Raw genomic sequence first — 13,083 nt, forward strand, 5'->3', positions numbered from 1 at the left:
ATGCATGTTGATCCATGTTCTCATTAAAGTTTATGTGGACAGGCTTCTTTATTTTCACTGTAGAGTGTTTTTTTTTTTTTTTTTCCCCTGAATACAAATGAAATCTAGAACAAATTTCACGTGCTTATTAGATTTTTGAGTTTGTTCTTTGGATCATTGCTTATTCAATTGCCCATTATTTTACTGTTTGGCTTTTTTTTTTTTTTCCTATCTTTTCTTGGTCTGAATTCTTATATATATTCTGGATACTAGACCTTTGTTAGTTATCTGTGTTGAAAACATCTACCTTCTCTATAGCTGTCTAGAATGGAAGTGCATTCTTTTAAAAAATATATGCTTTTATTTTTGCTATATATCCTAGAAATACACAAGGTATTTTGGACCAAGTTAAGGAAATTTGGGAAAATCCCTGTTGGGTGGGCTTGTGATTAAATCCTCTCAAGGAGTTAATTCACTCAGGTATGCTGATTTAGACCTTAGTCAAATAAGACAGTGAGGTAGTTACTTAACCACTCTAAATTTCATGATTTTGAGTCTTAAAATGGGAACTATAATGACATCTTCTAAATATATTTGTTGTGAGATATTAGATGGATAAGGCTTAATTCTCTATTGGACTCATATAGAGTGTGTGAAAAAAAGATGGTTATAATTATTATGTTGATGTTAGTGACACCCAATTGCACTAACAGGGATAGAATATTCCCAGTAGAGACAATCAAAGCTAAAGAGATACTACACCAAGAATTTAGGCATGATATCTAGAGGAGAATATATCTTCAAATATTCCTGTATCAGCTACTCCTTGAATGTTCCTTTAATCAAGTCTTTGTTATTAATTGACTGTTTTATTCATTGAGAGGTCAATGCTAGAAAATCAAAGTAGTGAGACATGAGATTATGAATTAAAAAGGACATTTTAGTGAGATGAAAATTTTAAAAAGTCAAGAAAATCCTTAATAAAGGGCAATAAGAGATACATGGGAATGTTTAAAGTGAAGAAGCAGGATAAAGACTTATGAATACTTATAATCTACTGTAAATAAATTCTAGAAAATATCTTTAAAAATCAATTTTAAAATAGGAAAATAGAATTATATCATTCACAGACATAGGCAATATCATTTTTAAAGGTATTTTATGTGTTTTAAAGACTTGCTCAATTATATATGTAGAAAAATACTTTTATAAAAACATATGTGAGAATAAATGTTAATAAATATAAAATAAAACTGATATTGATATAGAAAGATTATAGCTATTTCCTTGCAACAAATATTCAGTTTGTGTACCTAAATTATTTCTCTCTAGAAATTTATCTTTGTTTCATTCATTCTTTTGAATGAAATAAACATTTCTTCCTTGACTTTTCCAACTCATTAAAGTCTTCTTAAATATTTGCTATTTATGTGGTAAAATTCTTCACCAGACCAATTAAATATATTTTCAAATACAATGTAATAAACTTAAATCTGGCCTCCTAGAAGATGAATAAAATTTCAATCAACTTTTTATTCATGGCACTGTAAAAATATTTGAATACAAATCTATCTTCAGTAGTCCTTTAGTTAATCAAAATAGGAAAAGGATTCAGATAGAATGAATATTTGTAAATAATAAGATATATATTCAATATGCATTTATTATCACTTTTGAAAGTAAGAAATAAATGTTATTTATAAATTTAAGACAGTTAAACATAATTTAAACTTCTGCTAATTGTATAAATCATGGTTTATCTCACATCATTTTACATTTTTAAATAAAAAGGGTCATAGACTATAAAGTTCTATGAAAATATCAAGCATTTTATCACTTACAACTTGAAAATTCCAATGGACATGAATGTTCATCCATAGGAAAGTTATGAAGCTGAAGATAACATTCTGCATTAATTGTCAGTCTATTTAGATAGAAAAACAAATATTAAATAATGAGAAATAATTTCAGGTATTAAAAATATTTTCTTTAATTTTAAAACATAATTTTGTCCTACAATAATGGACTGTGATACAATATAAAATAATATTAATTCTGAAGTCTCAAATCTTAAGTAGTAATATTATAACATTCTTAAATGGTTAATAAAATTCTGACATTTTTCTCTCCAGCCAACTAACTTGCCTCAATTAGCCCAAGTGTGGTTTCTGAGTTTGTGATTAAAATTTTATACTTCAGAATCTCAACAAACACACAGGCATACATACACAGGCAGATTAACAGAGTGTATTCAGTTAAGTATGGTAATTTTTTTTCTTTGGATCATAAACACCTTTCCATTAAAGGGATGATTTATAATGAGTCAATATGTTCAAGACAATGAAATAAATAAACCTGAATCTTACCTATTAACCCTCATTCAATCCTCTGTTAGGGATGTTTTACTACACCACTGAAAATCAAAGTATTTTAAAGTATTATAGCAGGGTGGACTCCTAAAGAAAATCTTTGTCAATCGTTTGCCTTATAGGTTTAAAAATATAGTGTTTATGCCACAGCCTTTTCTGCTTCAAAACAGGGAAATCGAGGAGTTTTTCCTCTTTGCTTTCAGTCCTATTCACATACTGGTAATGCCAAGCTTAAACAAGTGTTTCCACAATATTTCACCTTTTTAAATTTTAGTGTATGAAAGAAGCTTCATATTTATTACTTTGCAACTTTGAAAAAGGGAAATTTATGCGCTTCAAATATTAATATGGAAACTAAATTAGAGCAACTACAAGTTGTTTTTTTTTTTTTTAACAGTAATACCTTAGAGTATATAGAACTCGTCCATCATTCCATATTCGAAGAAGACGATTAGGAGTTGTTATCCAATGAGCATCAGATTTTCTTGAGTTTCTGAAGAAAGTGTCAGGAATCCAAATTTTCCCAACCATATTACTGTTAAGCATGAGCACTTTCATGGTACTATTGAATTTTAGACGACTATCAAACCAGGTTTGGGCAAAAATTATATCTATTGTGTATTCCTAAAAGATAAAAAGAGAGTAATGATTCATGATAGTAAAGCTTCTATTTTAGTCATTCTCTTCAGAAGTTTGAATTTTTATATTTTAAAATTTCTGTAAGTAAATAGCACTTGAACTCAATCTTTTCATAGAAAAGTGTATGCCATTATCTTAACCTTTCTTTTTCATTGTTTACATGAGTCATGTAAAACAAAATCCAAGATTTCTAGCAATAACTGCTGTCCAGTGTCGCTTCACACACTTTTTGTAAATTGTATTCAACATTTTATAATATGGTTATTAATATAAAGGTCAATCACTTTCATGTTAACAACTATATAAAAATTTTGTGATACTTATGAGTGATTAAGTCACACAAAAAGGCACACACTAAAATATAAAAATTCAAGCACTCACCAAATTATCTAACAGCCATCAGATTATCCTTTGTCCAGAAAACTAATTTCAGTCATTTAGATTCAAATGTTTTAAAGCAAACACACTCTCTTTTTCTCTCTCTCTTTCACACATACACACACACACAGAAATTCATTAAGCACTTATAATATGCTAAGTATTGTGTTGAGTTCTGCAAGTATCAAAAATTGAGAGAGAGAGAGAAATAGAGTTTTGCATATATCAGGGCTTCCCTGATAGCCAGTTGGTAAAGAATCCACCTGCAATGCAGGAGACCCTGGTTCAATTCCTAGGTCAGGAAGATCTGCTGGAGAAGGGATAGGCTACCCACTCCAGTATTCTTGGGTTTTCCTTGTGCCTCAGCTGGTAAAGAATCCACCTGCAATGGGGGAGACATAGGTTCTGATCCCTGGGTTGGGAAGATCCCCTGGAGAAGGGAAAGGCTTCGCACTCCAGTATTTTGGCCTGGAGAATTCCATGGACTGTATAGTCCATGGGGTTGCAAAGAGTCAGACATGAATGAGCGACTATCACTTCCAAGTATCATGTCATTAAATCCTTACTACAGCCCTATGAAATAATTACTACTATAATATTTATTTTAAGGAATGTTTATTAATAGAAACTGGAGAAGGCAATGGCACCCCACTCCAGTACTCTTGCCTGGAAAATCCCATGGACAGAGGAGCCTGTTGGGCTGCAGTCCATGGGGTCGCTAAGAGTCTGACACAACTGAGCGACTTCACTTTCACTTTTCAATTTCATGGGTGGAGAAGGAACTGGCAACCCACTCCATTGTTCTTGCCTGGAGAATCCCAGGGACAGGGAAGCCTGGTGGGCTCCCGTCTATGGGGTCGCACAGAGTCAGACACGACTGAAGCAACTTAGCATTAATAGAGACATAAAATAATTCTCCCTACATCACAGAGTAGATGGTATGAAAACTGAGGCATTGTTAAGTTGAATCCCAAATCCATATACATAGCAACCACATATAATGGTCATCATAGTGAGGCCTGATGGGTGCCATAATTAGAGAAAAGCCTCTGTTCATAATCAGAAAGACTGTAAATAGGAAATTGCATGGTTATGAGAAAATTCTTAGAAGTAGGTGCTTAGGTATAACCTACCTTTGTATCCTGACAGTTATGCCTACCATATTATAAAAGTAAAAAATAATTTGATAAAATTAATGAATAAGAATGCATAACCAATGCTATTGAGAAAGGAAAATAGGTGTATGTATGTGTGAAACTTTGATGTTAGAAGGTTAGGAAAAGAGTAAACCGAAAAGTATGAAGTTTTATATGAGTCATTTGAGGTGGGAGAGATTACTTGCTCACTCTTGATGTAATGCTAGCTCTTGTCCAAACTTACCCAGAAAGAAATATTTAATATAATAAATAGAAGTATGCTTGAGAGTTTGACTAATGAAATAAAAATCTTTAAATGGTAGAGAGAATTGAACAGCAGAAACTGCTTAAGATAAAGTAAGAGGCTAACATACCCCCACCAGGATTATGGATTAGCAAAGATACAACATTGGTTGGTAGAGGAAACCTTAAGCTACTTGGTAGGTATATTGGCTGCAGTATTCCTAATGAACAGGACATTAAAAATGACACTTGAGAACTAGCTTGTATAGGGCTGGGAAACAGCCCAGCAAACAGTTGTGGATCCTGCTTTTCAGCTGGCAGTTCCTTCTTTAGCAGACCTGTTTGTAACTGTGCTAATCACTGTTGGATGAGTTATGACTTCCAAAGGGTCAAATTTCCTCAAGCAGAGATTTTTGGGAAAATGGGAAGATTTTTTTCTGCTCACAATTCCCTCAATCTAGGTTCAAGAAGAGAAAGATACAGAGCATGTGTCTTGATAATCCATCCTTCCTAAACTTTTTGCAGAGGTTAATACTTCCAAGCTGTTTTAAATTACTAATCCTTAATAAATGCTTCACTGAGATAAGAAGTTATTCAAGCCTGTGCCATTTTATACATAATTGAAAAATCCCATTTTATTTGCTCATTTGTATTAGTGTAGTTTCAAGAAAATGATCAAACCGTGTTCTTGTACTTCATGTTCCTATTTACAGGTTATAATTATCTACATAATAACTAAGCAAAAGAAACATGAAAAGGAACTTCCAGTCACTCAGAACAACAAGGAGAATAGCTTCTAGGATAAACATTTCAAGATGAGGAGCAGTGCATTTAGCATTTCAGCATTGTGAAACTTTGCCTCCTTGCAGTTAGCCCAGAAAATAGCATTAGTGGGTAAAGGTGAAGAAGTGAGCCATCTTGACTTCTAACTCAATCAATCAAACCATAATTGATGAAAGTGAGTGTCATGCCCTTTTCCCACTTCACTGTCAGCTTGCAATTACGTGCTGTGTCTAAAACTTAAATGCACAGGTTAACTCAGTATCTTTTTTTAGTAATGAAATTAACATCACACAAAATGCAGACCTAAATAATTAACTTAGGTGCATAATTACATCATGAAATTGGGTTGATTCTCATCTGATCTTAGGAACCTGGCATTGATCTTTCCCTAAGCTATTGATTCACATGGCCAAAACAGTAAAATAGATCAGTGGTTAGCAGTGAATCAGATACTAAGGCTATAAACATGTAAAGAAAAGGTACAAGTGTAGCTAATCACCAGCACAAATAGCTTTAGTGATGCAAGTTCATAGGATTCTTCCCCACTTTGCTCAATTATCATAAAAGCACCAACTTCTTGATACTGTCACAAGATAAGAAAAAGACTTGGTATTCCTTTCTTCAAATGAAAAAGAAAAAAAGGTTTTGTCAGATACTTAAATCATTGAAGTCAGTCATCAATACATTGACGGATATTATGACATAAATCCTCCATTCAGTTACCAGCTGGGTTCTATTTTTATGTCTGTAAATTTAGATTGCCAAAAGTACATAATGCCATGTATATTCATCAAATAACTTTTTAACAAATATTTTTCAGTGTTCAAGATACTTCTATATTGTTCTCAGTTTACAAAGATGAATGTGAAGTTTTTCCGTTATGTATATTTACATAATAAAATTGGAAATTAATACTACTTAGGAGAGACAGAATTAAAGAGAAATAAAAACAAAAGAGATTATTTTCAGCTAGGAGAAATTAATAAAGACTTCACGATGAAAATTTTATTTAACCTGAATTGACTTTTAAACAGTTGCAAACTAACATTAGAGATTTTTGTCTCTAAAACAAAAGTTAATTATGCTGTCCAAGTTCAAGTACTAACACAAACATAGAATCAGAGAATTTCTGATGTATCAGTATGCTTCTAGAATAGCACTCTTCGCAGTATCATCGGAAGTGCTGGCTTCCAGTGTTTACTTATCACAAAATAGAGTTCTCTATGCAGATAAAACCAAAGCCTGTTGCAGGACTTGCACAACTTCTCCTAGAGAGATTTGTCATGATTTCTGTTATAGCAAAATGTTAAAAGTGGAGACTTTTAACAAGATTTATCTACTTCAGATTTTATTTAAATTGATGTGAGTTAAAATCCATTGCCCATGGGAAACCTAAGGCTTTCATACATTATTTAAAAGCCTTTGGACTGAAAAAATAAATAAATAAAATATATATATATATATATATATATATATATATATATATATATCACAACTAAGGAATAGGACATTCGCTTTAACTGTATGCTGCTGCTACTGCTGCTAAGTTGCTTCAGTCGTGTCCGACTCTGTGTGACCCCACAGACGGAAGCCCACCAGGCTCCCCCGCCCCTGGGATTCTCTAGGCAAGAACACTGGAGTGGGTTGCCATTTCCTCCTCCAATGCATGAAAGTGAAAAGTGAAAAGGAAGTCGCTCAGTTGTGTCCGACTCTTAGTGACCCCATGAACTACAGCCTACCAGGCTCCTCCATCCATGGGATTTTCCAGGCAAGAGTACTGGAGTGGGGTGCCATTGCCTTCTCCACTTTAACTGTATACATAATTTTAAACACTTTTAAGATAAACTACTACAAATACATCAAATGTGTGTTATAGTGAGAAGTTACGATGTAATCTAAAGAATACTGGTTGAATGGAGACAGGAAATCATGTCAGCTCCCAATTCTGAGTTCCTAGAGTAGGAAGCTGATTAAGTCCTTTATTCTTTTTCAATGGAAAAATGAGGGCACTACATAAAATTATCATTCTTATCTTTCCTAGCTCTAAGTTTCAGTGATCATATTCTAAACATAAGAATAAAGGCCCTGTCGACATTGTAGCACCCAGTGACTTATCCTTATAAAAATACTTCTGATTTAAGATATTGAGAGAGTCAATTCCTATGTGGTTGATAAGAAGTCCAGGGTCCCCAAGGAGGAGATTTTTCTTTTTTCTTTTTTCTCTACATTCCTCAGTGTTAGTCACATAAAACTTCATTTTCTTTAAGCCCAGAACTGATGATTACACAACAAACAACTCAGTTTAAACTCTGCACTAGGAATTATATAACAACAATGAACCCTGCTTGAGAGTGATTTCTCTTTCCTGAAAACCTTCTGACTAATTCTGATACCTTCACTTCAGTTCAGTCAGATAGTTCAGTCCCTTGCTCGTGTCTGACTCATTGCAACCCCATGAATTGCAGCACACCAGGCCTCCCTGTCCATCACCATCTCCCAGAGTTCACTCAGACTCACGTCCATCGAATCAGTGATGCCATTCAGCCATCTCATCCTCTGTCGTCCCCTTTTCCTCCTGCCCCCAATCCCTCCCAATTCAGAGTCTTTTTCAATGAGTCAACTCTTTGCATGAGGTGGCCAAAGTACTGGGGTTTCAGCTTTAGCATCATTCCTTCCAAAGAAATCCCAGGGCTGATCTCCTTTAGGATGGACTGGTTGGATCTCCTTGCAGTCCAAAGGACTCTCAAGAGTCTTCTCCAACACCACAGTTCAAAAGCATCAATTATTAGGTGCTCAGCTTTCTTCACAGTCCAACTCTCACATCCATACATGACCACTGAAAAAACCATAGCCTTGACTAGACAGACCTTTGTTAGCAAAGTAATGTCTCTGCTTTTGAATATGCTATCTAGGTTGGTCATAACTTTTCTTCCAAGGAGTAAGCGTCTTTTAATTTCATGGCTGCAGACATCATCTGCAGTGGCACTTCAGTTCAGTTCAGTTCACCCTTTGTGACTCCAAGAATCGCAGTACATCAGGCCTCCCTGTCCATCACGCACTGCCAGAGTCCACACAAAACCATGTCCCTTGAGAAGGTGATGCAATCCAACCATCTATCCTCTGTCATCCCCTTCTCCTCCAGCCCTCAACCTTTCCGAGCATCAGGGTCTTTTCCAAAGAGTCAGCTATTCATATCAGGTGGCTGAACTATTGGAGTTTCAGCTTCAACATCAGTCTTTCCAATGAACACCCAGGACTGATCTCCTTTAGGATGGACTGGTTGGATCTCCATGCAGTCCAAGAGACTCTCAAGAGTCTTCTCCAACATCACAGTTCAAAAGCTTCGATCTGTGCTCAGCTTTCTTTATAGTCCAACTGTCACATCCATACATTACCACTGGAAAAACCATAGCCTTGACTACATGGACCTTTGTTGGCAAAGTAATGTCTCTGCTTTTTAATATGCTGTATAGGTTAGTCATAACTTTCCTTCCAAGGAGTAAGTGTCTTTTAATTTCATGGTGGAAGTCACCATCTGCAATGATTTTGGAGCCCAGAAAAATAAAGTCTGACACTGTTTCCACTGTTTCCCTATTTATTTCCCATGAAGTGATGGCACCGGATGCTATGATCTTAGTTTTCTGAATGTTGAGCTTTAAGCCAACTTTTCACTCTCCTCTTTCACTTTTATCAAGAGGCCTCTTTAGTTCATCTTTGCTTTCTGCCATAAAGGTTGTGTCATCTGCATATCTGAGGTTATTGATATTTCTCCCAGAAATCTTGATTCCAGCTTGTGCTTCCTCAAGCCAAGTGTTTCTCATGATGTACTCTGCATATAAGTTAAAAAACTAGGGTGACAATATATAGCCTTGATGTACTCCTTTTCCTATTTGGAATCAGTCGAATGTTCCATGTCCAGTTCTAACTGTTGCTTCCTGACTTGCACACAGATTTCTCAAGAGGCAGGTCAGGTGGTCTGGTATTCCCATCTCTTTAAGAATTTTCCACAGTTTATTGTGATCCACACAGTCAAAGACTTTGGCATAGTCAAAAGCAGAAGCAAATGATTTTTCTGGAACTCTCTTGCTTTTTTGATGATCCAGTGGATGTTGGCAATTTGATCTCTGGTTCCTCTGCCTTTTCTAAAACCAGCTTGAACATCTGAATGTTCACAGTTCACGTATTGCAGAAGGCTGGCTTGGAGAATTTTGAGCATTACTTTACTAGCGTGTGAGATAAGTGCAATTGTGCAGTAGTTTGGAAATTCTTCGGCATTGCCTTTCTTTGGGATTGGAATGAAAATTGACCTTTTCCAGTCCTGTGGCCACTGCTGAGTTTTCCAAATTTGCTGGCATATTGAGTGCGGTACTTCCATAGCATCATCTTTCAGGATTTGAAATAGCTCAACTGGAATTCCAATACCTTCAAAAGTTGTGTTCATAGTGATGCTTCCTAAGGCCTACTTGACTTCACATTCTAGGATGTCTGGCTCAAGGTGAGTGATCACACCCTTGTGATTATCCAGGCATGAAGATCTTTTTCTACTGTTCTTCTGTGTATTCTTGCCAACTCTTCTTAATATCTTCTGCTTCTGTTAGGTCCCTACAATTTCTGTCCTTTACTGAGCCCATCTTTGCATAAAATGTTCCCTTGGTAACTCTCATTTTCTTGACGAGATCTCGAGTCTTTCCCATTCTGTTGTTTTCCTCTATTTCTTTGTATTGATCGCTGAGAAAGTCTTTCTTATCTTTCCTTGCTATTCTTTCGAATTCTGAATTCAAATAGGTATATCTCCTTTTCTCCTTTGCTTTTCATGTCCCTTCTTTTCACAGCTATTTGTAAGTCCTCCTCACAGCCATTTTGCTTTTTTGCATTTCTTTTTCTTGGGGATGGTCTTGATTCCTGTCTCCTGTACAATGTCACGAACGTCCGTCCATAGTTCATCAGGCACTCTGTCTACCAGATCTAGTCCCTTAAATCTTTCTCACTTCCACTGTATAGTCATAAGAGATTTGATTTAGGTCATTCCTGAATGGTCTAGTGGTTTTCTCCACTTTCTTCAGTTTCACTCTGAATTTGGTAATAGGGAATTCATGATCTGAGCCACAGTCAGCACCCGGTCTTGTTTTTGCTGACTGTATAGAGCTTCTCCATGTTTGCCTGCAAAGAATATAACCAATATGATTTCAGTGTCAACCATCTGGTAATGTCCATGTGTAGAGTCTTCTCTTGTGTTGTTGGAAGAGGGTGTTTTCTATGACTAGTGCGTTCCCTTAGCAAAACTCTATTAGCCTTTGCCCTGCTTCATTCCGTATTCCAAGACCAAATCTGCCTGTTACTCCAGGTGTTTCTTGACTTCCTACTTTTGCATTCCCGTCCCCTATAATGAAAAGGACATCTTTTTTGGGTGTTAGTTCTAGTAGGTTTGTAGGCCTTCATAGAACTGTTCAACTTCAGCTTCTTCAGCATTACTGGTCAGGGCATACACTTGGATTACCGTGATATTGAATGGTTTGCCTTGGAAATGAACAGAGAACATTCTGTCGTTTTTGAGATTGCATCCAAGTACTGCATTTCGGAGTCTTTTGTTGACTATGATGGCTACTTCATTTCTTCTTAAGGGATTCCTGCTCACAGTACTGTAGATGTAATGGTCATCTGAGTTAAATTCACCCATTCCAGTCCATCTTGTTTCGCTGATTCCTAGAATGACGATGTTCACTCTTGTCATCTCCTGTTTGACCACTTCCAATTTGCCTTGATTCATGAACCTAACATTCCAGATTCCTATGCAATATTGCTCTTTACAGCATCAAACCTTGCTTCTATCACCAGTCCCATCCCCAACTGGGAGTTGTTTTTGCTTTGGCTCCATCCTTTCTTTCTTTCTGGAGTTATTTCTCCACTGATCTCTAGTAGCATATTGTGCACCTACCGACCTGGGGAGTTCATCTTTCAGTGTCCTACCTTTTTGCCTTTTCATACTGTTTATGGGGTTCTCAGGGCAAGAATATTGAAGCGGTTTGCCATTCCCTTCTCCAGTAGACCACATTCTGTCAGACCTCTCCACCATGACCCATCTGTCTTGGGTGGCCTGACACAGCATGGCTTAGTTTCATTGAGTTAGACAAGGCTGTGGTCCATGTGATCAGATTGGCTAGTTGTCTGTGATTGTGGTTCAGTCTGTCTGCCCTCTGATGCCCTCTCTCAGTGCCTACCATCTTACTTGGTTTTCTCTTACCTTGGACGTATCTCTTAATGTATATTATGGGAGTAGGTCTGGTCAGTACAATTCAGTCACTAAGTCCTGTCTGACTCTTTGAAACCCCATGGACTGCAGCACTCCTGGCCTCCCTGTCCGTCACCAACTCCCAGAGTTTACTCAAACCCATGTCCATTGAGTCAATGATGCCATCCAACCATCTCATCCTTTGTCATCCCCTTCTTCTCCCAGCTACAATCTTTCTGAGCATCAGGGTCTTTTCAAATGAGTTAGTCCTTCACATCATGTGGTCAAAGTATTGGAGTTTCAGCTTCAACATCAGTCCTTCCAATGAATATTCAGGACTGATTTCCTTTAGGATGGACTGGTTGGATCTCCTTGCTGTCCAAGGGACTCTCAAGAGTCTTCACCAACACCACAGTTCAAAAGCATCAATTCTTCGGTGCTCAGCTTTCTTTATAGTCCACCTTTCACATCCATACATGACAACTGGAAAAAACATTGTTTTGACTAGACGGATCTTTGTTGGCAAAGTAATGCCTCTGCTTTTTAACATGCTGTATAGGTTGGTCATAACTTTCCTTCCAAGGAGTAAGCATCTTTTAACTTCGTGGCTGCAGTCACCATCTGCAGAGATTTTGGAGCCCAAAAAAAACAAACTCTGCCACTGTTCCACTGTTTCTCCATCTATTTGCCATGAACTGATGGGACTGGATGCCATGATCATAGTTTTCTGAATGTTGATCTTTAAGCCAACTTTTTCACTCTCCTCTTTCACGTTCATCAAGAGGCCCTTTAGTTCCTCTTACTTTCTGCCATAAGGGTGGTTCCATCTGCATAGCTGAGGTTATTGATATTTCTCCCCAGCGACCTTGATTCCAGTTTGTGCTTCATCCAGCCCAGTGTTTCTCATGATATACTCTGCATATAAGTTAAGTAAGCAAGGTGACAACATACAGCCTTGACGTTACTCCTTTCCCAATTTGGAACCAGTCTATTTTTCCCTGGCCAGATCTAACTGTTGCTTCCTGACCTGCATATGGATTTCTCAGGAGGAAGGTCAAGTGATCTGGTATTCCCATCTCTTTCAAAATTTTCCACAGTTTATTGTGATCCACATAGTCAAAGGCTTTGTCATAGTCAATAAAGGAGAAATAGATGTTTTTCTGGAACTCTCTTGCTTTTTGGATGACCCAGCGGATGTTGGCAACTGGATCTCTGGTTCCTCTGCCTTTTCTAAATCCAGCTTGAACATCTGGAAGTTCACCATTCACGTACTGTTGAAGCCTGACTTGGAGAATTTTTAGCATTACTTTACTAGCGTGTGATGAGT

The 13,083-nt window shown here is 36.8% G+C and overlaps 1 protein-coding gene across 1 annotated transcript in view; it reads right to left on the reverse strand.

Moving 5' to 3' along the window:
• Nucleotides 1-13,083, reverse strand: part of GABRG1 (gamma-aminobutyric acid type A receptor subunit gamma1) — a 90,115-nt gene that overhangs the window by 17,933 nt on the left and 59,099 nt on the right. The window contains 2 exon segments of the mRNA NM_001101250.1: nucleotides 1,821-1,903; nucleotides 2,752-2,972. Coding sequence (NP_001094720.1) covers nucleotides 1,821-1,903; nucleotides 2,752-2,972 — 304 coding nt within the window.

The sequence above is a fragment of the Bos taurus genome, chromosome 6 (assembly GCF_002263795.3).
Source record: "Bos taurus isolate L1 Dominette 01449 registration number 42190680 breed Hereford chromosome 6, ARS-UCD2.0, whole genome shotgun sequence".
Classification (NCBI taxonomy): domain Eukaryota; kingdom Metazoa; phylum Chordata; class Mammalia; order Artiodactyla; family Bovidae; genus Bos; species Bos taurus.